The sequence below is a fragment of the Pipra filicauda genome, unplaced genomic scaffold, assembly GCF_003945595.2.
Source record: "Pipra filicauda isolate LSUMZ 115617 unplaced genomic scaffold, ASM394559v2 scaffold74_size2892960_pilon, whole genome shotgun sequence".
Taxonomy (NCBI): domain Eukaryota; kingdom Metazoa; phylum Chordata; class Aves; order Passeriformes; family Pipridae; genus Pipra; species Pipra filicauda.
This window is the reverse complement of record NW_024104920.1, coordinates 1,803,699-1,829,527: the sequence shown is the minus strand read 5'-3', so window position 1 is coordinate 1,829,527 and position 25,829 is coordinate 1,803,699. Positions and strand designations below refer to the sequence as shown.

General features: G+C 45.7%; 2 protein-coding genes across 3 annotated transcripts in view; one reads left to right on the top strand and one right to left on the bottom strand.

The window, feature by feature from the left end:
• Positions 1-25,829, bottom strand: part of ALS2 (alsin Rho guanine nucleotide exchange factor ALS2) — a 223,144-nt gene that overhangs the window by 133,049 nt on the left and 64,266 nt on the right. The window lies entirely within an intron of this gene.
• On the top strand, positions 11,936-16,164 carry FZD7 (frizzled class receptor 7). The gene has a single exon (XM_027731544.2). It carries the CDS (start codon positions 12,514-12,516, stop codon positions 14,233-14,235), a length of 1,722 nt encoding a protein of 573 aa, XP_027587345.1. The 5' UTR covers positions 11,936-12,513; the 3' UTR covers positions 14,236-16,164.

Below are 25,829 nucleotides of genomic sequence, written 5' to 3'. Positions count from 1 at the left end.
TCAGCATCTGGGTTGCAATGTATAAAAAACAAACAAACAACAACAACCATCAAAAACCCAACTCCCCCTATTTCTACAGTTTCATCTAAAGCAATTGGAGCAAACCAGATGTAATGTATTCAACTGTTTAAGCACCATAAATCATTACTTTGTGTTAAAAAACAAAGATGGGGGGGAGTTGTAGTTGTCAACTGGGAATTACACAATATGAATCTGATGTCTTGGGCAGTGATTCTTAAGTTTTGCTGTCACTGTCTCCCAGGGACAAAATTAGTGAAGAAAGGAGAAAAAGAGAGCACAGGCAATGAAATAGAGAGAAAAAACTGCAAGAGAGGGACAGAGCAAGCTAATAAATAAAACAAGAGCCTGAAGGGAAGAGCTGCTTTGTCAGAATATAAATATTTCCCTTCCCCTTTTATCTTTAATGCGGTGCGAGGAGCTTATTAAGGGGAAGTGCAGTTCTGTCCCCGGAGTCCATCCACAGAACCACGTAGGGAGCTCGGTCCAACACAACCGGTGCAGCCACGCACACATAAACTCTTCTCTGCTGGAAACAAATGTAATGTACCAAGTAATAAAAGGGAAAAGCAGGAACTCACGGTGGTCACTACAACTCTTATCTTGCCGGCCCTGGTGCTGCTTTACATGGGCGCCAGGGCTGCCAGGGGCCCTGGCTGGGGAGCTCTGCTCTTCTTGGGTCTCAGTTGCAGCCTGGGAAGAACAAGTCCCGTCCTCCTGGTGCTGCAATTAAGGGAGAACCAATGTGGCGGTTCATAACAAAGCCAAATTTGGGTTTGGGTGAACAAAAAGAGGGAGCGTTTGAGAGCACGTGTAAAGAGGGAAATGCTGCACTATGAAGAGACCACAGCTGTGCACTAAGTGCTGAGGAAGAAGCTTTTCCTTTTAACCCTGGCTTGGCAGAGCTGTGCCCAGCGGCCAGGCTGGGCCTCTCCCTCCTGCAGTGCCACACTGGGTCCCATGCGCAGAGAGGACAGTCAAGCATGAAGCAAAATTTTGCGCTAATGGCTCCTCTCTCCCGGAGATCTGGTTTCCAATAATGACTTGGTTCCCCTTCCCAGTGCTGGCAGCAGCAGCTCTTTGCCGGCCCTTCAAGATGTTCGACCATATGGCTGCACAAAGCTGCACCATCAGTCAAAGCCTCCAAGTCAGGAAGGGGACAGTTTCAAATTGCTGCCAGCGGATGCTTTCCCACTCTTTGCCTTGCCTGAGCTGTCACAGATACAGGTGTCAATCTGGCTTCTTTACTGCTTCGTTCTTTTCATCTGCCCTTAAAAAAAAAAAAAAGAAAAAAAAAAGAAAAAAGGGGGGGGGAAGGAGAGAGCAAAAAAAAGAAGAGCTTTGCATTTCCTCTGCTCAGGCCTTAAATTGGAAAAATGAAGGGAATTCATTGTTGGTGCTTGCTGATCCCTCCACCCCTACTGTTGCACCACTGTGGGCCTTTGAGCATGACAAAATGAGCTCCCCAGGCTTGATTATGCAAGCCACTAATTCCTCCTCCAGTCAGGAGGGTGCTTGGGCTCAGTGGTTATATAATTTGGGGTTACCCAGCTTTTGGGTTTGCTTCTGTTTATAGAGGTAAACACTCGGCATTTTTACATTAAAAATGAACCTGATTTTTCTTTTAACTGTATGCTCATGAACAGGAGAAGACTATCACATACAAACCCTTTTCAAGTATTTTTCAGAAACATTTTGCGTTTTCCCCCATGATGCTTCCACGTGAGCTCCAATCCCAATTCCCATTTTTTCATCATGTTTGAAAAAGAGATGACTTCAAATACTGACTGTAAATTTAATTTTCTTGGGAAGGTTTTCAGCGAGGAATTATTTTCAAAAGTTATTTTGATAAAAATATGGTGAAAAATATGTACCTTCAAATCAATACTTTTAAAGATGGACAGAAGCAATGATGACTGTTTATACAACACCCATGCCAGTTCTTGGATTTTTTAGTTGGCCTCATTAGCAAATAAGGCCTCAGACTCTAGGGAATTAGTCCAGCAAAATACTATTTGTGTTGGCTCTCATCTGTCTGGCTTCAGTTGTAGCTTTCCTGGGGTGGATAAATGCCTCTGAAGAAGCTCAGAAGTGGCCTGTGTCTCCTCCCCACCCACAGTCCCGGTGGTGGGCACCCAGAATCTGAGAACATCATAATGGGAGAGTCAATCTAGCTTTAAAAAGCCCAAACAACAACAAAAACTATCCAGCTTTAAGATACACGCATTTGAAGCAAATCTAATTTTTAGATCTTTGATGTTTTAAGCACAGCTACCTTAGAAACACTTGGAAAATGGAACCTTTCTCTGAAAAACTGTTGAGTAAATTTGGAGTCCGGTGAATAGCTATTATCGAGCTCCTCAGGTTGCTTCAGAGAGCCCAAACTCACCGTATCTGCATAATATCTAGTGACCTATGCCTATAGACTTTACTCACAAACAGCTGACCCTTGTGGTCAGGGAGAGTGTTGAGTCACAGGCACAGAAGAAAATCAGATGGCTGCAGCAGCTCCCACCACCCTGCCCTGCCCTGCTGCTCTCCTGCAAGCAGCTGCCCCTCACACAGTGATCTCTGGGCCAAAAGTAATGTGGCTCCAGGAATCACCTCAGTGATCACCCAGCCCAAAGAAGGGAATTCAGCCAGTGCCAAATCTGAACTGCTCTAACACAGTGAGCCACCCAAGGGCAGCCCTAGAATGGCTCTGAGCTGAGCGCAGATGTCCTTGCCCTGGAGGAAGTGATCCCTGGCACAGGGCAGAGGGACGTCTGGGGACAGTCACCACTTCATCCGTCCCACTTTCCACAAGCTGTTTCATGAGTCACCACCCTTCTCTACCACAATGAGAACTTGCATGAATAAGAGCTCGCTGGGCAGAAAATGCCTTTACTGTTGTGCCTAGAAAAGCATCAAGGATTGCACTGCACTTGGATTATAGCAATGATGCATTTTAGAAGCCTGCTGCCTCCCTAACCAGGAGCCACTGGCGTGATGCTGCCGCACTCAAATTCATGCTAAAACAGCTTAAAGCACTTCACAAATGCCCACAGATCAATAATCTTAAAAAAATGCTATCAATGTCCATACAGAGTTGCCAGGATTAGCACTGAAACCATCACCAACACACCATGTGGGGCAGCTTCTAGGATGCTACTGGAGGACTTGTTTGCTCTGCCCATAAAATCATTGCTTTAATATTAGATCTCGTTTTCCTACAGTATCACCATCAGCAACAGCCTTTATGAAATTAAAACTAGTAGGAGTTTGGCAAAGACACCAGCATTAACATTTCTGCTTCTGCAATCGCACTTTAATAGCTATCAGCAGCTGGAATTTCGGTTTTCACACCCCAGGCAAAACCCTGCACCCACAGCAGCCCGGGGCCGGGAGTCAGGGTCAAACAGAGGGATGCCATCAGCTGCGTTCCCAGCATCACTTCCTACCCCTCAGGTCTTGCCGCGGTGCTCGATTATCGCCCCACCGGCGGGACCTGCTCCCGCCCGGCCCACACAACTCCCCCGAAGGAGGTCGGAAGCAGCACCGCGGGGCAGGCGCTCACCACGGCCTCCCCGGATCACTCACATCGGAAAAAAACAAGCAACCTGCCAACCTTTATGATTTCCTTCAAAATAATTTTTTTATTATTACTCAAGGAGTAACTTCTGCTTCAGAAGAAACCCTCAAGTTTATTTGTAGACACACTGGAGTAGCACAAGCTTAGGACGCTTCAGAGTGCTACAATATTTACATTTTCAGAGATATTTTGTATCTTTGAAATTTTAAAACACTGCTGCTTTCTAAAATGGCTAGTGAAGTCTCCATGACACGGTAGTATGGATTTCTGCCTATTGAAAAATGCGACATAAATATGAGTGAGTCCATCGTTAAAATCATGACTTTATTGTACATATGTAGCAGCTGACCAAAGTATGGCTTTTTGGCTCACTATCAGGTCAATAAGTTATAATCATCAAAATAAAATCAGCTCACCCCAACAACATGGTTCAACAAAAGCCTGACAGCAAACTGCATCCTGTTGTACTCGTGTAAGCAAAGCAAATGAGAAATAGAGTTACAATTTGAGCTTGGGTGCTGTATGGCTCCCCTTGAGGTGCTGAGAGTTTCCAGTTATCTCTAAACTCAAAGGGATGATCTGTGGGAGCAATGAGAGCAGGACCTGTTATTTTTAGAACTCAGGAGTGAAACAATCTACCACATCAAGCACATAAGAATTTAGCAGCAAATTAGGATTTGAGAGCTCTGAGTACCTTCCCCAGACTGAGTCTGTGGATTACAAAAGGTCATAATGTATCTTAAGTCACAAACATTTTTAATCATTTAAAACCAAACAATCCGAGAAAAAAAACCAAAAACCAACCAAACAACCCCCCCCCCCCAAACCAAAACAACCACCAAAACCCACTAAAGATTGAGGAAAAAACTCTATACAAACATACACGCAGTCACATAAAGTAGCTTAATCTCCATTGTTCTGAGGTCTAGCCAAGAAAAGAAATTGTAACTATGGTACAGCCAATATAGGGGCTGCAAACACTGTGTGGACTGAGACTAAATTCCGAGTGGAATTGCAGACCAACCTTACTCTGAATTTTCCAGCTTTGGTAGGTGCAAACCAGACATAAGATACGTTATTTCTTTTTAGCCTATATGAGAAAATGTTACATGCAGTGGAAATCTATTTCAGACAGCAGTGTTTCTTTAGCAGAATGGGATCTCTCTGATGCTTTGCTTTGCTCCATCTGCTTCTAATTATTGCTCAATTCAAACAGCTATTTCTGCATTGACTTGCAAGAATCTCAAAAGGCACCTTCTACGTAGGCAAGAAGCATAGCCCATAAATAATTTCAAAAAGTATTAAAGAAGGGAAGCTTCATAGCTTTTCATTCCAATCTGACTGTGTGGTATTTAAATAAACCTCTGTGGCTTTCCAGTAACATAGTAGGAACTCCCAGGTGGCAGGGCTGGGGGAAGAGAGGGAGGAGAGCACTAAACATACTAATGAACATGTAATTAAGAAAATGGGCCCTCATTCCCTGCAGAGACTCCATGAGGAGGGAGCTTATTTGAAGTGCTGCTTTCAGGTTCCCCTCCCTCCAAGGAAGGAAATCAGCTGAATATCTCCAGCACCATTCAGAGCACCATTGGTCCCAGCTCTGAGGGAGTGCAGTCGATGCAGACTGACATCAAGACGGAAATCAGAGTTTAGAAACGACTGATTAAAAAAAGGCAAAGGAGAGCATGTGATGTTGGTCCACAAACCTCAGGATGAGAGCTGTCTGTAGGCATTGGTGTCAGCCCTCTGCCCCCTCCCTTAGCAGCACTGCTACTTAGAAATGCAGGTTGGGTCTTGTGGAAAGGGAAATTCTCCATACAGCAGCATCCCCCATCTCCAGGGCTTGCAGGGATACAGCAAGCAGTAACCCCACCCAGCAAACCTTCATGCGACCTCAGAGCAGGGAATCACCTCGGCAAGGTGTGACTGGGACCAAAGGAAGAAACAACTCTGTTCAAGGGTTTAACTAGAATTGTGGAGCACAAGGGTTAATTTATGCGAGCCTGTCAAGAAGAGGGGAAAAAAAAGTAATTAAAATGTTTGTTTCTCTTTCCAGTCCAATTTTGAAAGTGGAGTTGGTTAAGGAAATTTTACGCTAAACATGGGATGGTAGCAGCAATTGGTAATTTAAGCATTCACAGGAGGAGGAGACAGGATTTTGTAAACAGAGGCTTAGGAATTCCTCAGCCTCTTTAGACATCTGGCAGATTTTGTATTGAATAACAGCTCTTCTTCCCTTGTTTTCTAAGCTTTGGAAACAACATATTCCTGGAGGCTGCACTCATCTTTAGTGAGACTTAATCAAGCAAAGATAAACCGTTTGTTTGAACATCAGGCAGTGGCTTCCTGCCAATATGATTGTTAGATGGCAGAACCACGTCCCAAGAGAGATGGCAATAGTCCCATTATTCAAGGCATTTAAAATTAGACCAATTATACCACTAGCACATGTAATAGCAGGGGCTAAGCAATATAATGGGTCTTTCCCATCTCTTATTTTGGGCTAAGTCTGGTTCTTCTTCCTACGTAAACAAAGTTTGGGGCTTTGATGAGCATCCTGCTCTTCTGTTTCCACTGAAACAAGTGAAAACTTCCCATCGACTCAAACAGGAAAAGTGCAAGCCTTCAGTCTGTGCATTAAAGAAGATTTAAGATGCAGTCTCAAATGAATGAGTCCATAGAAAGACAAAAGTAAAATAAGGTTGGGCATAAATGACAAAAGACATATCACAGTGCATTTGACCATTGCAGCATTCCCTCACAATCAAATGGTATAAACAGCAGGGTGATCAGAGCAACCAGTCACTATGTCCACACCAACCCTGGGGCTGGAAGCAAGGCATAATTCAGTGTTCACAAGTACCGTGGCATCGTCTGCGGTGACTGGGAAATTTATGCCCAAACTTGAGAAACTCGGCTGTATGATAGCTGTATGGCATTGGCTGGCACAAGGAAGGAGAACCAGTTTTCTCTAGCTTTTCTGCAGACAGCCAGGCTTTGTAATTGTGCTGCTGCTTCAGGAAGTACCTAGAGATCTGGTGCTAGCACTTGTCTTTGGCCTTGAAAACTAAAGGGGGGGTTACAAAAGAGGAATAACAGAGAAGGAACAAAATCACTGGGTTTTGGAGGAATAGGGATATCTGACAGAGAGTCCAAAGTAGGTCAAGGATCCATGATGTGATAGAGAGGTCTGAGGGAATATAATTCTGAGAAGGGGAGCTTCAACCACAAAGACACTAGCCAGCTTCATAAAAAACACTGCATTGTTATGAGAACAGGGTAGGGAGGGGTATATTTATTTTTGTTTGGATCTGTAATAATTTTAGAGTTACAAAGCAAGGAGTGACTCTGCCTGAGACTTTTGCAGATCTGTGACTCATTTTCACAGACACTGGGAGAAGTTCAGGATAAGCTGGAGCACCCATGAGACTGTGACTCCTGAAGCATCCAAGAGAAGGTGGCTGGCCCAGGGAGCCTGAGGCAGGTCCATCTCAAGCAGTTCTTCTCCTGATGCTGCCCAGGCTGATATATCACACATCCCAGTGTATATAGAATTGGCCAAAATCAGCTAAAGCAGTCTGGGAAGTGTCTACCCACCATGCCAGGTCAGAAGCACCTTTTAAGATTTTAAGGATCAGATAGTAAGTTTGTACATGCCTGTGCTAAATCCAGATTCTCAGAGTAGGATATTACTCCCTGACAGAAAGAGGACAGCAGACACAAGTGTCATCTCTTCCCACTGTTTCTGGAATCTTCCCTTTTTCATTTTGCAATATGCTGCACCCAGACAGAATGATGACAGGACCCGGCTGATAATACTGCTGCCAGCAGAGAATTTGTCTTGTTAAAAAAGCACCTAGCCTAAGGAATTGAAATAAGGAGGGATTCTCTGCATATTATACCAAAGGGCCTCTGCAACCCTAAAACTGTGAGAAAGGAGATTAAATCTATTTTAAAGAAAGAGGGGAATTCAAAGTGTCATGCAAGGGTTAAAAGGTAACTGATGTCCTCACTTAATCGCTGAGTGGGGATGAGCTGATCAACTTCAACTGTTTTCTTATTCATGGATCTGCAAGACAAAGGCAATAATCGGCCTGATAGCTCATCCTTGTGAATGTTGCCTGAAGTTTTCCCCAATTTGATCATAAATGTGGAGGGCAGTGCTGCTTCCCTGTATCCTTTGGGACACTACTTCATAAACTAATAATTATCTTACAAATCCAAGATGCAACCAGCTTTTACCTTTCTCACTATGGGAAACCACATCCCCTCCAGCAGTATCCCCTTCCTTTTGTCACCCGTGCCCTCCCCATATGCTCTTTTCAATCAGTTTTTCATATCTCCAATCTAATTTCAAATTGTTCCGTGGGGGGGGGCAGGGGTTTGCCTTCCCCACTCCCTGCCTGTGAAATACCAGGCTCTCCTGCCTCTTTACAGAAAGACTAGATGTCTTTGGTGAGCTCAAACAAGATGCAATTGAGAGTAATCTATCAGACTGATAGAAATGCAAGCAGATATAATAATGTGAACTTATTTCTAATTATGCAAATCATTATGTAAAACAGGCAAATGCATAATTTCCCCCCAGGCTCCTGGCATTTCTCCACTAAGCTTTAGGGAGTGCAAATTTTGATGTTCTTAGCTCAATAGCCTGTCTGATCATGTAAGACTGTATGTAAGTAAGCTTCAAAATGTCGAGGTTAAAAGTGTGATAAAAGTTGTTTACTATAATTAACTGGGACGAATCTCACAATTCAGGGGATCACATGGGACTTTGGCAGAGGTGGTTAGCAGGACAGCCAGTGAGGTGAGGGCCAGCAAGTGTCTGCAGGTGGAAGGAGAAGGGGGAAGCAATGGCCTTTGTTCTTCTGAGGGTAAGGAGGGCTGGAAGCCTTGCAACAGGTAGTCTGAAAATGTTCTCCCTCAGGCACTCAAAATAAGTGGTGGGGCAGGGAGGGGGTGTTTTGTTTTGATTTCCCTCCCCCCATGGGAAGAGTTTTCTATCAGATGGGATAGGAAACAAGGAAAATTATATTGGCACCATTTAAGGAGGTTTTAAAACTGCAGAAAAAGGCATCATGTAGGGATGCCACTCCTCACTTTGACTTGGAAGTTGAACTGGATTTATTTTTAAATGAGTAAAAGGACAGATAATTGTTCCTAACAATTCCTCCCTATGCACAGTAGTCTACTTAGACACCTCCAGAGTTGGTATCAACACCTGAAACTGTAAATTTATTCTGGAATCTTGGACTTGCCAAGACTTTGCTTGTGAAGGTTCATTGCTGGTAGGCCATGTGGCATTCTCAGAACAATAGCAGTAAGGAGATTTTTAGAGAAATCCTTCTGAACTGCGATGTGGTTGCAATAGAGGACTTCTCAGATGCTGCAAAGTCTTGTGCAGCACGTTTTTTCTGGGTGACTGACAACCTGGCTAAGGGTGGCTGCTCTTATGTGCTGATGAGAATCCCTCCTGTTGTGAGGAAATTTAAGTAATTTTGCAGGCTGTTGTTTGAAATGTGGCTGATGCTGCTTACAGAGGTTCTGGGTGCTTTGGAGTAACCTTGCGTTCCAGAATCTTGGAATTTTGATGCTGCTTTCTTTTCCTTTTTCTTTGTGTTTTTTTTTTCTTTCTTTCTTTAATGTCCCCTGAAAGCTGTCAGAATGTCTTAGACTGACCTAAAAGCCTGGCATTTTCTCACACTATAGTATGCCATTTTGAGGCTGCCATTGCCTCTCTCAGTGATTGTTTCCCATCTCGCAGTGGGTCTAAATTAAAAAAAAATCTTGGAATTTGGTAACATGCCCAAGGGACTTTCTTCATCCATCTTAGTAAATCCTGTTGCGCATTCCTGCCATCTGGGATGGCCTAGCAGCATCATTCCATGGGATAAGTTTACTCTCTTCTTATCTCCCTAAGAAATAACCTAGGCCATAATCCTTCTTCCTTTGTGCCTACCCTTACATTTGTTTTTTTCCCTTTGGCTTCACTCAGATTCTACATTATGTCCATAAGTGTAAAGGAGCCACTCAGCGTTTATAGCCTGTATCAGAGATCCCAGTCGCTTTTTTGTTCATGCCACGGTTCGGATGAATGGCAAAAAATGGGACCAGTAGAAAACAGGGGTAGCCACTGATGCCATCTGCCTTGTCTTGTAAATAAATACCCAGGTAAAGTCTTGCCACTTGATTTGACATTCCTTACCCTGAATAGTTTCTGTCACTGCCTCCCTGTTGCTGGAAGATAGTTTCTTGCAATACAATTTTACTAACTCTGAACTGGTTTCTCTACATACAGAAGTCAGAACGAGCAATGCATGAGGCAGAAAGTTTGTGTTTGCTTTACTTTGTCTGCATTGTCATTGCCTGCCAGTGAAACATCTCCTTTCATCCAAGGTTTTTCATAGTGGATATCAAAAAATGCTTTGCAGATGAAGTCAGCTACATAAGCCAAAGCGAAAAATAGAGGCTTTAAGTTGATTATTACAGATAGGTGACTCAACAGCTCATGGAGCATTACAGAAAGACAGGGAAAAAAAACCCCAATAACCAAACTCCCCCCCCCAAGAAAAACCCAACTAACCAACCAACCAAGAACAACAAAAATCAACTGGAAAGAATAATATTTTTGAAAGTTACTATCAGCCAAAGAACAAACAATGGGGTAGACAAGTTCATGTAAGTTTGTACCATGGGTGGTTATTTAGGTGAAGAGTATCACGAAAACCTGCTTAGTCACTAGGGGTGTAGAAAAGTAAGGAATTTCAGATAACAAGCCTTAACAAATTGAAAAACTGAAGTTCCTCCAAGGCACTCCCAAACAGCTATAACTGAGAACGAAGAAAATACTTATTTCTTTTCCAGAAACAACCTTTGCAGCCATAACTAGCTAGCCTTTCCCATATTTTTTTATATGCACAATATTATATTTTAAAAATGTCCTCTTAAAGAGCAGTAAATTTATTTTAGTAAGTATGTTTCTAACTGTCAACTTCTTTTAACAAATGTAGCAAAAGCTGCAGCTCCATGATCTTAGTGTCATGAGGACACATTGTTTATGAGCAGGAGAGGATATGGGAAACATTTGTCCAACAATTCCTGTTGTAGTTCTCCAAGCCAAACCCTGCTCTCTTGAACTGCCCTAGAGGAAGGTACAGATTGGTGTATTTGCTCAGTTACTAATAGGAGCACAGTCCTCAGCAAAGGAGTAAAAGTAAGAATTTGAGTAATACAGTTCAGGGGGACCTCTATCCTCAAGGGAGGGATGGGGTAAGTTGAATAACACTTGGCTGGAGTCTTTCTTTGAGCACAGGCTCCCACAGGCCAGTATGAAGGAAAAGCAGGCCTTGTTGCAGAGCTTTTGTCAGGCACCCCCATTCTGTGCTGCCGGGGACATGCTCTGCCTGCACGTTGGCTGGATGGTCCCTGCTCCCCATGTTTCTGCAGTGCACCTCAAAACACAGCTGTGCTGCAAACCCCACATTTCTGTCCTCAGCCAACTTACGGCACTCTAGCTCTGGATCTGCTCAGCTCTAGATCTGCTCAGCATCACCTGGCAGGGCAGTAACAGTCCTCTCCTGACCTATGCCATTTTCTCTCTTGTGGGCAAGCTGGGTGCTTTCACAGAGGAACTCCTCCTTTTATACAGCTTTTTCGAGTCTCTTAAGGAGTTGCAGCAGTGCAGATGGGGATTTAAAATTTCTCCTCTCTGCTTAGGTAACACTGGACGTTTCAAAAAAAGCTGCCTTCCCCCAGCTAGGGCTTAGATCTGCATGAATAAAGCGTTTATTCTGCCAGCAAAAAGCAACGGTCATGCTGCGATAACAAATCAAACCCCCCCACGCTGGGGGAGGCGATGGCGCACAAACACGAACATCCCAACTACGCAAGAAGCTCATTCTACAAATGTACCCGGACGCTGTGGTTTTTAGTTCCCCTTTTTTTTCTTTTTCTTCTTTTTTAATAACTCTGGGCACAGGCAGCTGTTCGCATTTTCAAAGCCTGCTCAGAAAGCAGCCAGTTAATTTTAGTTTCATCGGGCCACCCTGAGCGAGCTGCCTGGGCCCCCCCCTCCGCCTTCCCGGCTGTGCCCTACAGCGCGGGGGTGGGGGCCGCAGGCGGCTCCTCCCGGCCCGGCCCGGCGGGGATGGGAAAAAGTTGTTCCCAACTTTTTTTCCCCCTGGCGCGCGCTCCTCCCCCTCCCCTCCCCCCGCCTGGCCCCGCCCCCCGCGCGGCGATTGGCGGGCGGGCGGGCGCGGCCCCGCCCCCAGCGCGGTTTGTGAATGGGGCCGGCGGCGGGGGCGGGGCCGCCGCGCCGGGGCCTTTTTGTGAGCCGGGAGCGGCGGAGCGGGAGCGGAGCGAGGCGGGAGGCGCACGGCTCTGCCCCGGACGCACAGCCCACAGCGGCGTCCGTCGGGAGCGGAGCCCAGCCGAGCCGCGGGGAGGATCGCGCAGTAATTGGATTTTAAAAGTTATTTAAGCCCCGGAGTAAAATACACGGCTCAGCCGGGCGCGGTAATAATCCGTTTAGCCGTAACCTAAATCCCCGGCGCCGGGGCCGCGCAGCCGGGCGGGGAGCAGCGCCTCCGCCTCGCCGCCGCCGCGGGACCCTGTGGGGAGCTGGCCGGAGCCGCCGCCGGGCTCCGCGCGCGTCTCCTGCCTCGCCGCCGCCTTCTCCGGGGAGAGCAGCTCCGGAAACTTTCGCCGAGGGAAGCGCCGCCACCGCGCTGCCAGCGCCGCCGCGCCGGAGCCGAGGAAGAAAGTCGCGGAGCTTCGGCGCGGAGCCGCGTTCCCCCTGCCGCCGCGCCCCTGCCCCACCGGAGGGGCCCCGCCGCCGCCCTCCGGGCGCTGATGCCCCTGGGGCGTCGTGCCGGCCGGCTCTGAAGGACTCCCCGAGGCTCTCCGCGCCCCCGGCCGCCCCGGCAATGCGGGCTGGAGGAGGATGCGGCGGAGCGGCTGCCGCCAGCCGCCCCTGGCTGGGGCTGGCCGCCCTCCTGGCCGCCCTGCTCGGGACCCCCGCGGACGCGGCATCGCAGCAGTACCACGGCGAGAAGGGCATCTCTGTGCCGGACCACGGTTTCTGCCAGCCCATCTCCATCCCGCTCTGCACGGATATCGCCTACAACCAGACCATCCTGCCCAACCTGCTGGGCCACACCAACCAGGAGGACGCGGGGCTGGAGGTGCACCAGTTCTACCCGCTGGTCAAGGTGCAGTGCTCGCCCGAGCTCAAGTTCTTCCTCTGCTCCATGTACGCGCCGGTGTGCACCGTGCTGGAGCAGGCCATCCCGCCCTGCCGCTCCCTCTGCGAGCGGGCCCGCCAGGGCTGCGAGGCGCTCATGAACAAGTTCGGCTTCCAGTGGCCAGAGCGGCTCCGCTGCGAGAACTTCCCCGTCCACGGTGCGGGTGAGATCTGCGTGGGGCAGAACACGTCAGATGCCCCACCAGGGCCTGGCGGTGCGGCGGGCCGGGGGGCCACTGCCCACCCCACGGCTGGCTACCTCCCTGACTTTCTCACCCCACCACAGCCGCCCTCTGGCTTCTCCTTCTCCTGCCCGCGGCAGCTCAAAGTGCCCTCTTACTTGGGCTACCGGTTCCTGGGGGAGCGGGACTGCGGGGCCCCCTGTGAGCCAGCCCGGCCCAACGGGCTCATGTACTTCAAGGAGGCGGAGGTGCGATTTGCCCGGCTGTGGGTGGGCGTGTGGTCCGTGCTCTGCTGCGCCTCCACCCTCTTCACCGTGCTCACCTACCTGGTAGACATGCGCCGTTTCAGCTACCCGGAGCGGCCCATCATCTTCCTCTCGGGCTGCTACTTCATGGTGGCAGTGGCCTACGCCGCAGGCTTCCTGCTGGAGGAGCGGGTGGTGTGTCTGGAGCGCTTCTCTGAGGATGGCTACCGCACTGTGGCCCAAGGCACCAAGAAAGAAGGCTGCACCATCCTCTTCATGATCCTCTACTTCTTCGGCATGGCCAGTTCCATCTGGTGGGTCATTCTGTCCCTCACCTGGTTCCTGGCTGCAGGCATGAAGTGGGGCCACGAGGCCATAGAGGCCAACTCCCAGTATTTCCACCTGGCTGCCTGGGCTGTGCCCGCTGTCAAAACCATCACCATCTTGGCCATGGGGCAGGTGGACGGGGATGTACTCAGTGGGGTGTGTTACGTAGGTATCTACAGTGTGGACTCACTGAGGGGCTTTGTGCTGGCACCCTTGTTTGTGTATCTCTTCATTGGCACTTCCTTCCTGCTGGCTGGCTTTGTGTCCTTGTTTCGCATCCGCACCATCATGAAGCACGATGGCACCAAGACGGAGAAGCTGGAGAAGCTGATGGTGCGCATTGGTGTCTTCAGCGTCCTCTACACGGTGCCTGCCACCATTGTCCTGGCATGTTACTTCTATGAGCAGGCCTTCCGTGGCACCTGGGAGAAGACGTGGCTCCTCCAGACTTGCAAAACATATGCCGTGCCCTGTCCCAGCCACTTTGCTCCTATGAGCCCAGACTTCACTGTCTTCATGATCAAGTACCTCATGACCATGATTGTTGGGATCACGACTGGCTTCTGGATCTGGTCTGGCAAAACCCTTCAGTCCTGGCGACGCTTCTACCACAGACTCAGCACCGGCAGCAAAGGCGAGACAGCAGTATGAGACCCCCCTGTCCCCTCTGGCACACACACACTCACGCATGCACACATGCAGAGGAGACAGATACTCGGCAGAAGGGCAGGGCAATGGCTCCCTGAAGAGGGAGGAAGGGAGGCTTTTCCAAACTTTTTCTTCCTCACAGAAGGTTTGAAAAAAAAAAAAAAAATAATTATCGCATAAAGGATCAGTCAAACTGTGTTCAGTGGTGCTTAGGCCCAGCTAAGTGGAAGAGGATTGAAAAAGAGGCCACTGGTGGGATAGGAGAGTCCTTCACCCCAGGAGTCCCTCTACTTCTCTCTACCCCTTGCTACCCCTGTCCAGGAAAAAAAACTCCAACCCAACTAAAATCACCCTGCCTTGCTTTGGACAAGAGGGAGGGGAAGCCAGATCTGTTGAGCTACCGCTGCCGAGAAGTAGCCCAATAATCCCTGAATTGCCGGGGCCGAACTGCAGCGCGGGCAGGGTAACTCCTGAGCCTGACTCGCTGCCTGCTCCTTCCAGCTCGGCGGAGCCATCACGTGAGTACTGCACAGCCGGCTACAGCCCGATCGTGTGCTGGGGAGATGCCTCTGTTCTGTCAGCTCACAAGTTCCTTTTTACCTCAGTGATACCTGTTGTAATTGTTTTAAAGTAAAAACTTGGCCCTCAATCTGTTGTTCTTGCTGCTGTGGGGAAGGAGGGGGTTGCTACTCCACACCCTGAAAAGAAATGACTTGTTGCTTTTCAGCAGAAGGCTTTTCCCCCTTGCCTTTGTTCTAGGAGACAAAGGGGGAAACAAAAGTGTTTTCTATGTAGAAAGGCATAAGCATGGGATCGGTTTTTACGGGCAAACTGACAAAAAGGTTCACCCTGGGATGTGGAGCTCGCAGAAATAAACATTCCTTTTATGAAAAAAGGAGGAGGCAGGATGTTTTCCTACCGTTCAATATGGGTCGCTTTTCTAAGCTGAAGGAAACGCAAGATTTAGAGGGCAAGAAGAGCTTAACCGAGAGCACCTGCCAAAACAAGAGCCATTAAAATATGTAACGTAAAGATGGGATTTTTTCTTTCCTTCCCATAAACCTGCTTTCTCTCCTGCTTTGCAGTGAGGTCACTGCAGACAAAGTCAATACACAGCCGGATTCTGGGGACAGGAGGAATCCTTTTGGCTCACGATGGACCCTTTGCCTGCTCCTCAGGTTCCCTGAGCTGCATGGCAATGACTCGTGGTGCAGGAGGGGGCTGGGGTTGGGGTTTAAAAGCAAGCAGTTACTGCAAGTGAGGACCCTTCTCATTTCGGCTAAAATACAGCTGGTTAAGTTTCCAGTGATCACGCCTTGGAAGGAAGAACTTTCAAAAATTAATCAACAACTACATTGTTTTCTTTTTGAAATGTGACAGATTTTTCTATTCTGAAAATTTTTAAGTTTTGTTCATATTTTATTTTTTACATACTACTTTACCTTTATATTCACTGAAGGGTTGTTTTTATCAGTATATATGTGTGTGTGTATATTCTTGTCTAAGGACAAAATAGGAAATTCTGGATTTTTAGCAAGTCTCCAACCTATAGCTGCTCTTCACGTTTTTTGGGGAAAAGTGTCTGGAACGAAACTTAAAAAAGAAAAAAAACTGTTCAGGGTGAGGGGGAACAGACTGCTGCTGTCTGAGGGCGTACCAGCAGTCTGGGCATCAGGAATGGGCTCATCACCCAAATCCTTCAGTAGATCTGATTTCAGACTTGCAGGGCTTGGGGTTTTGTCTCTTATAACGTGCACGTGGAAGAAGAAAAACAAAAGTGTGTAAGACAAGTGCAGTATGTATATTTTGTAAATCTCATTTTTGTAAGAAAATATGTATTTATGTTTTTACTTGATTTTTTTTGAAGGTCTGTATGAGGCCCTGCTTCACCCCATGTACAGATCACTAAATAAATAATTTTTAATACAAGGACTCTAATGAAGTTCTTTCAGTCTTCGAACACTTGGCAGGTTTTAGAATGGGGGGAAGCTCTGCGAGTAGTGTTTTCAGCCCCACTTTGTTATGGGAGATGCAAGAGACTTTTTGGTGAATGCATTGACCAGAAACTCAGCTGTGACTTGAAACTGGCCGTTCTGATTACCAGCCCCTCACAATAGAAGAGCACATTTTGAGATAGCTGGTTTCAAATGTCTGCCCTCACTTGAGGTACTTGCATCTTAGCCAAGTTTTCTTCCAGGCTCTGCCTCTTGCTGAGGGCAAGCTGATAAACCAGTTCCTTATCTAGAAATTAAGGATAATGCTCTCTTCCCATTCCAAAGGAACTTGGGGATTGAGAACTGGAGGGTGCTACAAGTGCTGTAAATTAAATCCTCACTTTGACTGGAGGAGTGTCCTAGGGAATCACTAAGGACTAGGTCCTTTTCAGTGGCTTTCAAAGAGCAGTGTCTTGAACGGGCTTTTTTTTTTTTTTTTTTTCTTCCCCCACAGCACCTTCTCTAGCTGCAGTTTTGTTCAGGTGAATTTTACTTTAATCTTAATAGCTAGCCTGAAGCCTACATTCTTTCTTATCACAGTCATCTGAAAGCTGATAGCTTCAATGGAATGGTCTATTTTACTAAATTTTTTAAACTGAAATGAATGTTTAGATCTCAAGCTGTGTTGCTAGAATCATGGAAAGTGCCCCAACAAACAGAAAAGTACACCTGTGAAATGATGATTTTTCATTTCACACAATGATTTCAGCCTCCTCATCTGGTTCATCACCCTTCCTGTAACTTAAACTATGCCTATACTAAAATTTAAGTTACAGAAGAGACCTACGACGCCTTAGCTAGATGCCATCATAGTAGCTGTGATAGCACAGCAATATGGTTTCATTTACTAAGCATAGTATGTAAGAGGTGCACTTTGAGGGCACTATTTTATTTAAACACCGTGCCCTCAAACTTAACCTTTTACATTTACAGAGTACGAACTAGTGATTTAAAAGTTCTTTTAAGAGCTAGCCCCATTCATGCTACCTCTCTAGAAAAGCCACATCTTTTATTTGAAAACACCTCTCGCTGCTCCCCAGAATCACTCACTTGTCAAGTTTCCTTTTTGAAAAAACCTTTGCATTCCTGCCAGTCAGGCTTCTTCAAACTGCTCCATGACCTGAGCTTGCTGATCATTGCTGAGGGGGATTTCATTCCACTCTCTTAGGAAACCTGAACCGTTCTATAAACATTTCCTCCCATTAATCCATCAGTGCCGGCCAGAGCGATGGAACGGCTGGAACAGCTTGCGCTCTGCAGGGCTGGGAGTCGGCGGCAGCAGTGGAGTGACTGACACCCCTGTGCTGTGCAGCCACAGCTGCGGCGCTAAACATGCAAGTAACCCTTAGGACATCCCGGGCAGCTCAGCCCGCGCCTCAGGCAGGCGGCCCGGCCCCCTGCTCTCCACTCACCACCCATCCCTGCTCGCGGGGGGAGAAACTGCAGCTACCTGTGAGCGCTGCTTCTTTGTCCATACGTGGAAAACCTCATATAGACTTTTTTTAGTTCTAGAGGCATTCATATCTGAAAGCAAACGTCTCTGTTTCCACCAGAAATGGCTAAAGCTGAATGCTTTTATTTCAGTATTTCCTATTAGGTGCTTCTGGTTTTAAAGTCACTTTTGCAAAACTATCTAAACCCTGTGATTTAGGATGATTTTTAAAATTTGAAATTGTAGGTGAAGTCTGATGCTGGTGTAAAGTAGAAACAAATGATATTCACTTTTAAGCGGATGTGACTCACATCGAGACTGAATTTGCTCACGGTGGAAACAATTTGGAGAATTTCAAGTAGTGATAGTGTCTGGCCCTCTAGAACAAAAATCTCTATTGCCCCTCTGATAACAAAGCAGTGGTTACTTTCATAATAGAGCGCAAATCAAAAAATCTCTTAGTGAAGCTGCCTGGAGAAAAGGAGGAAAAATAGGCCTTTACTAACCTTTGATAATCACTGCAAAATGTTTTTTCTTCAACTGAAATTTAAGTCCACTTTCAGTTACATTTTTTTAAGATTAAGAGAGGTTTCCTACTCTTTACCTTTGACTGTTGTCTATGCAGCATTTTTGGTTCACAAGACCTTAGCAAGCAGTAGTTATCATTGATCAATATCCCTGCAAGTTTACACCGTTTTTATGAAAACTATATAAACACCTCTTCTTAAGTTTCAGAGACATTTGCATAACTTTCTAAAATAAAGTATTATTGTTTCAGGCAAGTTAAACAGGAGGTTTGAACAGTTCTAGAGTTCACAAACAGCAGCAGCAACTGAATGTTTGTTTCCAGAAAAAAAGTGCTTTTATAATAAGTCAGTGTTTGTTTGGGTTTATTTTTGGTGGAATACCCACACCAGAGATTTAATGTTTTTGTCTTAGTATTTCACCCACAACCAATAGCTTTGCATGCAAGTAAAAACCACACATCTCTGTGTTCACCAACTGGCAACAGTAAACATTACTTATAATTTTACATGGGCTTAGAAACAAAATTACTAGCTTGTATCTTAAATAGTCTTTTTTTTTTTTCTCCATCTCATTCTTATTTCCTTTCAGACCTTACAGGTAGTTCATATACACCCTGCTCTTCATACTGGCCTTGTACTCATTTTATTTTTTAAACCCCTGAATCCAGCTGAAAGAAATTTGGTCTGTTGCTTCGAGCGAGAGGAAAAGATGACTCTGAATCTTCAGCACTACAACTGTTCATCGAGATAGACTATTGCCAAGCCTGCTCTATATAAACCAGGATAATTGTTTCATGCCAACATGAGTGTGTGGTTTTGGCAGCTACAACACTGCACAGGATAATATAGGATTGAGGGAATAAATACAGTCATGGCATGTTCCCAAACGCCCCACTTAGAACTGACACACTTTGACTAAAATGATGCTCAGACTGTAAAACTAAAACATGTACATCAGAGTTTCATGCTGCTCAGACTGCTGCACCAGTTGGTGCTGCAGTCAGAGGGGGATGGAGAGGGTTTTGCTGTTTAAGGTTCGAGGCTGTCTGGTGTGGGTGGATGGGCACTGCTTGTCTCAAAACCAGATCAGGGGAAGTAAGGCACTGACAGCACTTTCTCCTAATTCAGGTAAAGACTGGGCCCAAACACAGTGTTACCACAGCTGCAGCCAAATAGGATTTGACTGAATGATGTCCAGTGAGAACAAACAGGCCCAAACAGGGTCATGAGCACATATTCACTTGCTCCTCTCTGTACAGCCAGTCTAACCAGGAAACTATGGGGCTGGGATAAATGAGAATATGGATAAAAAGCAGGAATAAGCAGGGCCTAGAGCACATTTTTAAATAACAATTGTGAATTGGGGGAGATCGCTAATCCATATTAGTCAAGAAATCCTGCTAGCAACAACTTGTTCATTTTGGCTGCTCCAGCTGCATCACAACTTGGGTTGGTAATAGGCAATCCTTCGCTTAAGCTCGTTGCTCTTACAAATACAGATGGAAAATCAGTGTCTGCTGCCTAGAGGAGAAGTCTATATGAGTAGGCTTTGGCTGCACAGGTCTTGGAAATTAACCTCATTGTGTGGCCAGCAGGGTAGCCATAACCTTACTATTAACACTAGGATCCCAAAGACCAGGATGAGAACTAGAAAGAAAGAAGAAAATGAAGAGGCCCAGTTCTCCCCTACCTCCAGCTTTACTGGAAGTATTGGCAATTCTAGCACTGTTCTCAAACCCATCTGCAGGAAGCCAATGTCATTCTCAGGGCAGGCAAGGAAAAAGGTTGTTCTCACCATACTGTCCTTTCCCTCAGGCTCACACACCGAGGGACTTGAAAAAGTTTGTGGTGAACAGAGAATTCTGCCAAGAGTTGTAGTAGAAGAAAAAATATATTATCTGGCCCAGATGGACACAAAAGAGTCTTCTAGCAAGTAGGCACTAATCTAGGATTTGGAAGACAAGTGCTTGATTACCTTCACTGACACAGATGGTGGACAGATCCCATACAGCAAGACTTTCAGCAGTATTCAGGCAGCTAAAGATGGAGGCAGGTTACATCGAAAGCACTTTTCACAAGCATTTAAATTCCCAGGTGCATAACTTGGTAATTGACTAGAAAATCTTGTCTCTGGCTCTAATTCCTTGTCTGTAAAATTGGAACAGGGACACTTCCATATTTTATAGGGACCTCGTGAAAATTAATACTCTCAAAATCAGAAGAAACTAAATACAATTATAATAGGGTTTGTATAAATAACTCTGTTAGGTCTTTGTCCCACATTCTCATGTTATACGAGTAGATTCTGTTTTAGAGAATGCCAGATTAATGCTAGAATAAATTATGTGTATGTTTCCAATATCTTATCTAAAACTAGTCAGGCTGAGCACGTGCTTTCACAGGAGTATCACTCTGGCCAGGGTTCAAATATAAGGTGTGAGAGGGTATAAAGAGGCAAGCTAGGTACATAGAAAACTACACTGACCTGGGCATGCATGAAAATCAACAGCTGTTGACTACACTCAAACAAAATGGACTTGTGTTATACTGGTGCTTAGGCAAAGCAGAGATTAGTGTTTGGGCCCATCTGTGCTGGTACTGTAGCGTGCTTAACTCTTCCAGTACTTCTCAAGCTCTCGTTTTCTATATGCTATAAACAAATTTATTATCAATAGGCTCCATGACAACTCTGCTGTCCCTCTTTAAATCAGTACCATTCACTTCAGCTTGCTGCAAGTGGGATCTAAATCACAGCAGGAGGCCTAAAGCCAAGGTTTCATCCAAGCCCTTGGCAGTAAGAACTCACCTTCCCTGCCACGTTTTCACTTCATCTCTTAGTTCCTCAACAGTTTCTTTCTGATACCATGACCTCCAACAACATTTTTGTCTTTACTAAAGATGGCCAAGTAGAAGGATTAGTTGGCTGTTTGGACATCTTCCTGCCTCAACAACAGGGAACAGCATGAGACTACTATACTTCTTTCACCAATGAAACACAGAGGCATCTAAGCTGACTGGGATAAATGTTTTGTGTTGCCTTGATGCCAGCCTTGCCCCTGGCAGGCTTCTGCACCCACCCACCTTCATCACACATCAGGTTTTCGTACTATATAATTCCCCCTCCCCAACAAACAAAAACATAACTTTAAGAGTTTTTTATGGAAGACAGTCAAAGGGAGATACTTCCAAAAATATTTATCTAAAGCACAAATCAGATCAGTTGCCTGACATGCCTTCCTTCCACAAATTTTCCATGTGGGGTGCGTGTATCCGTGTGCGTGCATGTGTAGCGTGAGTGCATGTCAGTGCAACGACTGGAAGTTACAACTGTAGGTAAATCTCATCAAAAGCCCAGTGAAGAGAGAAAATCAAAAGGCCCTTGCCCAATGCAGCTGTCTGCTAATTAAACACTGGTGTTAATTGCAATAGTGTGGCTAATCCTTGTTCCCTGTGTTTGTTGTGTTGCCTGCCTGAGCTCTGGATTGCTCAGAACTTTCACATTCTCACAGAAAATTAAACCGTCTATAAAAGGAACGAAAGGCTGTGATATGTATATATATCTATAGGGCTATTTTTAAAGGAAAAAAAAAAAGATTTTTTCTGTGTGCTAGTTCAAAGCCAGCTTTGATTATCTAAAGCAAGTAAGTCTTCAGAAAGGGTAAAAAACTAAATGTAAAGATGGAATCTTTTTTATTTATTTCATGATGAAAAGAGCATTTCTTATTTGGAATGCTCTTGCCTCTCAATTTTTTAATTTTATATTTTAATTACAGGCAAGATGTAAAAGTCTCAGGCAGCATTTCCTGTCCTTACTTTACGAGATGTGCAAAGCAGCATTCCATTAGGGCCAACAGCCAGTAAAAGGGATGTCATTTGACACCCTTACACAGCTATGCATACCAGGCTGGAACCAAGCGGGATTATGTGAGTGGATAGAAAACCTTCTAGAGAGAGGATCTACTCATGCTGTTTTTCTTTACACATTCTGCTCTCTGAAGATGATAAATCAGCTATTGGATTTGCAGAAACAACTCTCATGACAGCTAAAGAATTCAGGCCCAAAGCAGATGAAGGCAAAGATCTGGCCTCTCTAAAGCAGCTCACAGCGACCACGGGAAGAGACCAAACCACACCCACGTGCAAAGGGGGTAAACGGCGCCTGGGCCTGAACCATATTCCTCTTCCAAGAAGGGGCAGGAGGTGGGCTGGGTTTCCAGAGCTCAGACCAAAACTCACATCAGCTTTCTGCCTTTATGGCAGGCTAAACCAAAGTCCTGCATCTGAATGCTGTAAAATTTAAAAGACCATGCTTTACAGTTACTTTGAGCCACAAACTGTGGCTGTTTTCTGGTAAGAAACCCCTTACCTGCAAAGATTAATTAATAGGTGGATAGTTTTGCCTTGTTATGAAGGACAGAACTTTGCATCATTGCCCCCAGTGATCTCATTTTCTGTCTTTGAGATTTATGAATTTATGAGTTATATGCACAAAGATAAGCCTGTGAAGGACTGTGTCATGAAAATCATTATTTTCACAAGCTCCAATCTTTCAGCTTCATCTCCCTGGCTGCATCTTATTTAGCTGATAAAGTTCTTTGTAGCAATACCAGCCTATCTTATTTAACCTTACATGTAATTCTGCACAGACAATGACAGTTTTATTAGTAAATGAGAAGCAGTGTGTGCCAGCAGACAGGGCCCCAGACTAGAAGTCAGGAGACAGTCATAGGTTTCCTAAACTTGCCCATGTCTGAAAATTCTTCCAATCATCCTTACCTCCATTTCTTTTTCTGCCTTTCTCTAAATATGATCATGCTCTTTGGGACAAAAAAAAAAAGTCTCCATTGTCCCCACACATGTGTTGGTACTGTTCCCATCTTGTTGGAGCCCTGATCTTGATGGCGGCCTCTTAAGATTCAGCACAATGCAAGAGGTTCCAATTAAAAATAATTGATCATTAAGAGATAGAGAATGGTAAAGAGTGAGCTGGCACTTTACTTTCTGTGGGGAAATAGTCAAACACTAGTGGCAAAGGAGAGACATATGTGATGACACTGAATCTTCCCAAAGAAATGAAAGTGGGAAGTGTCACTCATCACCTTTCGGGCCTTTGTGTAACATGCGTAAGGAATGTTCCCTTCTCTGAAGAGTCTCTGGGGACTCTTCAGATGATGGGATTTACTGTCACATGCCCTCTTCTGCCTGTCTTTTTTTGGCTGTTGTACAAAGTGTTGCCATGTGGGGTCTGTGTGATAGCACATACTGCAAAACATCTCCAGCTGAGCAGAATCAGTGCTGGCCAGTCAGATTGTTAGCTGGCTGACTATTCCCTAGAAATGAAAACCAGACACTGAGGAAACTATCTTGTTCATAAAAGGAAAATATTTATCTTCAATGAAAAAAAAAACAAACAAACCCAAAACCAAAACAAAATAGCTGCCTGGGTATTTCATTAAAATATCACTAGTGAAGTGATTAAATAATGCAGCAGCAGAGCAAGCAGGAAGTGCACTACTTCCATGCACCTCCAAAATACGGATTTGAATTAAGCAAAACAATTTTCCAGTTAACTCTGGACTGCTTCAACTGAAGAGGAAAACAAAGGGGGAAATGTCTGAATATTTTGTTTAAATGCTTCTTGAATGAAGCAACTCCAAATTTGAATTTGAAATGTACCCAAAAAGAAGGAAAAACATTATGCAACCTTATAAGGTTCGGCTGGAATTCAGGGGCAGACTGAGGGATGAACCAAGGCTAAAACAGACAGGTGAAGGCAGGTAGCTTGGCTTTGGAACAACAGGGAGTTTGAGAGACACAGGAGTTGGTTTTACCTACAGGTTGCCCCATATCACTGAAAAAGTCTGACTCGGTGAAAACCTGCACCATGTAGACTTGGCAATAAAGGACCCAAGGCAGCAAATGGAACATTTTTCTTACTGAGATTAGAAATGTCTTATAGGGGAAAGTGTTTGTGGAGAGCAGAGAAAGAGGAGAGCAATAAAAAGAGCTGAGACTGAGACACAAGAGGCATATGAATACAGCTACAAGTACATGTACATTTGCTTTTCTTGCGTTTTGGGCTAACCAGAGAGAAAACAACTCTGGTGTGAAGCCACACTTCTGGGCCTGCTCAGCCCAATGCTCATGCTAACTAGTCCTGCCTGCTGGCTAATGCAAGGGGCTGGCTTGTGGACTGAGCTGGCTCTTAGACACCCATCCCAAAGTCCATGCAAGGAGAAGATGTGACTGCCTGCCCCATCCAGGCCGGTGTTGCTCTGGAATTCCTCCCAGTGCCTTTTTAACAGAACATTCAGAACAAAGCACCGCCTCTGTCACCCGCTAAGTGTGGTGAAGTGCCCAGGCTGTGAAGGACCACTTAGTCATACACAGCTCCAGTAGCATCTTCAGGGACGTCTAGTTGCTGACTCGTAAAATGCTGCAATCAACATGAATGCTCAACAAATGACATTTCTCCCATAAATTTTCAAAAGTATGAAGTTTTCTAGGAAAGAAATTAATGAAGGTTGTCAGGAGCACGTAGTGCCTTTCTAGAATGCTGGTCCTAGCTATTCTCTTGGAAACCAGTAAATAAAGAGTTAAGGTATGAGCAAACACAACCTTAACTGTGCTGTTGGAGCAATGCCCCAATATGGCCATAACACACAGAGCCTGTGCTATCTCAAAGGCAGAGTGCAAACATTTGGGGAATATGGCACATGACCACAGCACAGAGCTTGAAGCTTTCTTTTTTTTATGGGAAAACTGGTCTGTAGGGAAGCTGCAGGGACTAGGGACAGGGGGAGTGCCAACACCAACCTTACACAAGGGACAGCTGGTCTCTTCCTCAGGACTAGCATGTACTTGTCCTCACAGACTGCCACAGGAGTACTCACTGAACCCTTTAGCTCTGAGCCACAGACCATTCCACTGGCACCTTTGTGCACTTCTGGTAATTCCCCTGGGAAGGAACAGCTCCAGGCACTGTTGTTACCACAATTTACAAAGTCATCACCTAAAGGGGACACCGTAGTGAACCATACATATAAAACAGAGGAGGCAGGGAAAGAGGCAAGCCACCTCCCAGAGAGACAAGGCTTTTCTCATGTCAAAGCTCAGCAGCGTCCTTGTGTCAGAGCCACAAAGCAGCCAAGTGCTCCAGCTCTGCCAGCTGGAGCAGGGCAGCTCTCACAGCTGACCTGCACGATCCCTGGCACTACAGCCAAATACAGTCAACCCCAGTGAGGGCATGGGGAAGGTTTCTCAGGCGCTGCTTTTCAAAAGGCCTATGGCTCACCACTTTTGCTGAGATGGAGAGGCATAAGAGGCTAACAGCCAGCTTTGCTCCTGTCTCAGTTAAGGGGTTTTTTTGGCAGGGGGTAAGATGGAAGAGAGTTTCATCTGTGCTATGGCACAAACACTGCTCTGAAATGCATGGCCACAGGGAACCCTGTTCAAACACTCCTTATCATGGCAGGGCTATACACAGATGTGTTGTATCCCTCTTTTCTATTTATTTCTCATTTTCTGCTCCCTAGGAAACTGAGAATCACATTAGCCTCTCCCTCTTTTTTTCCCACTTTGAATGTGAGTAGCTAGCACCCATTATTCTGCGACAATGTCCCATCTTACTGACATGTCTTGAAT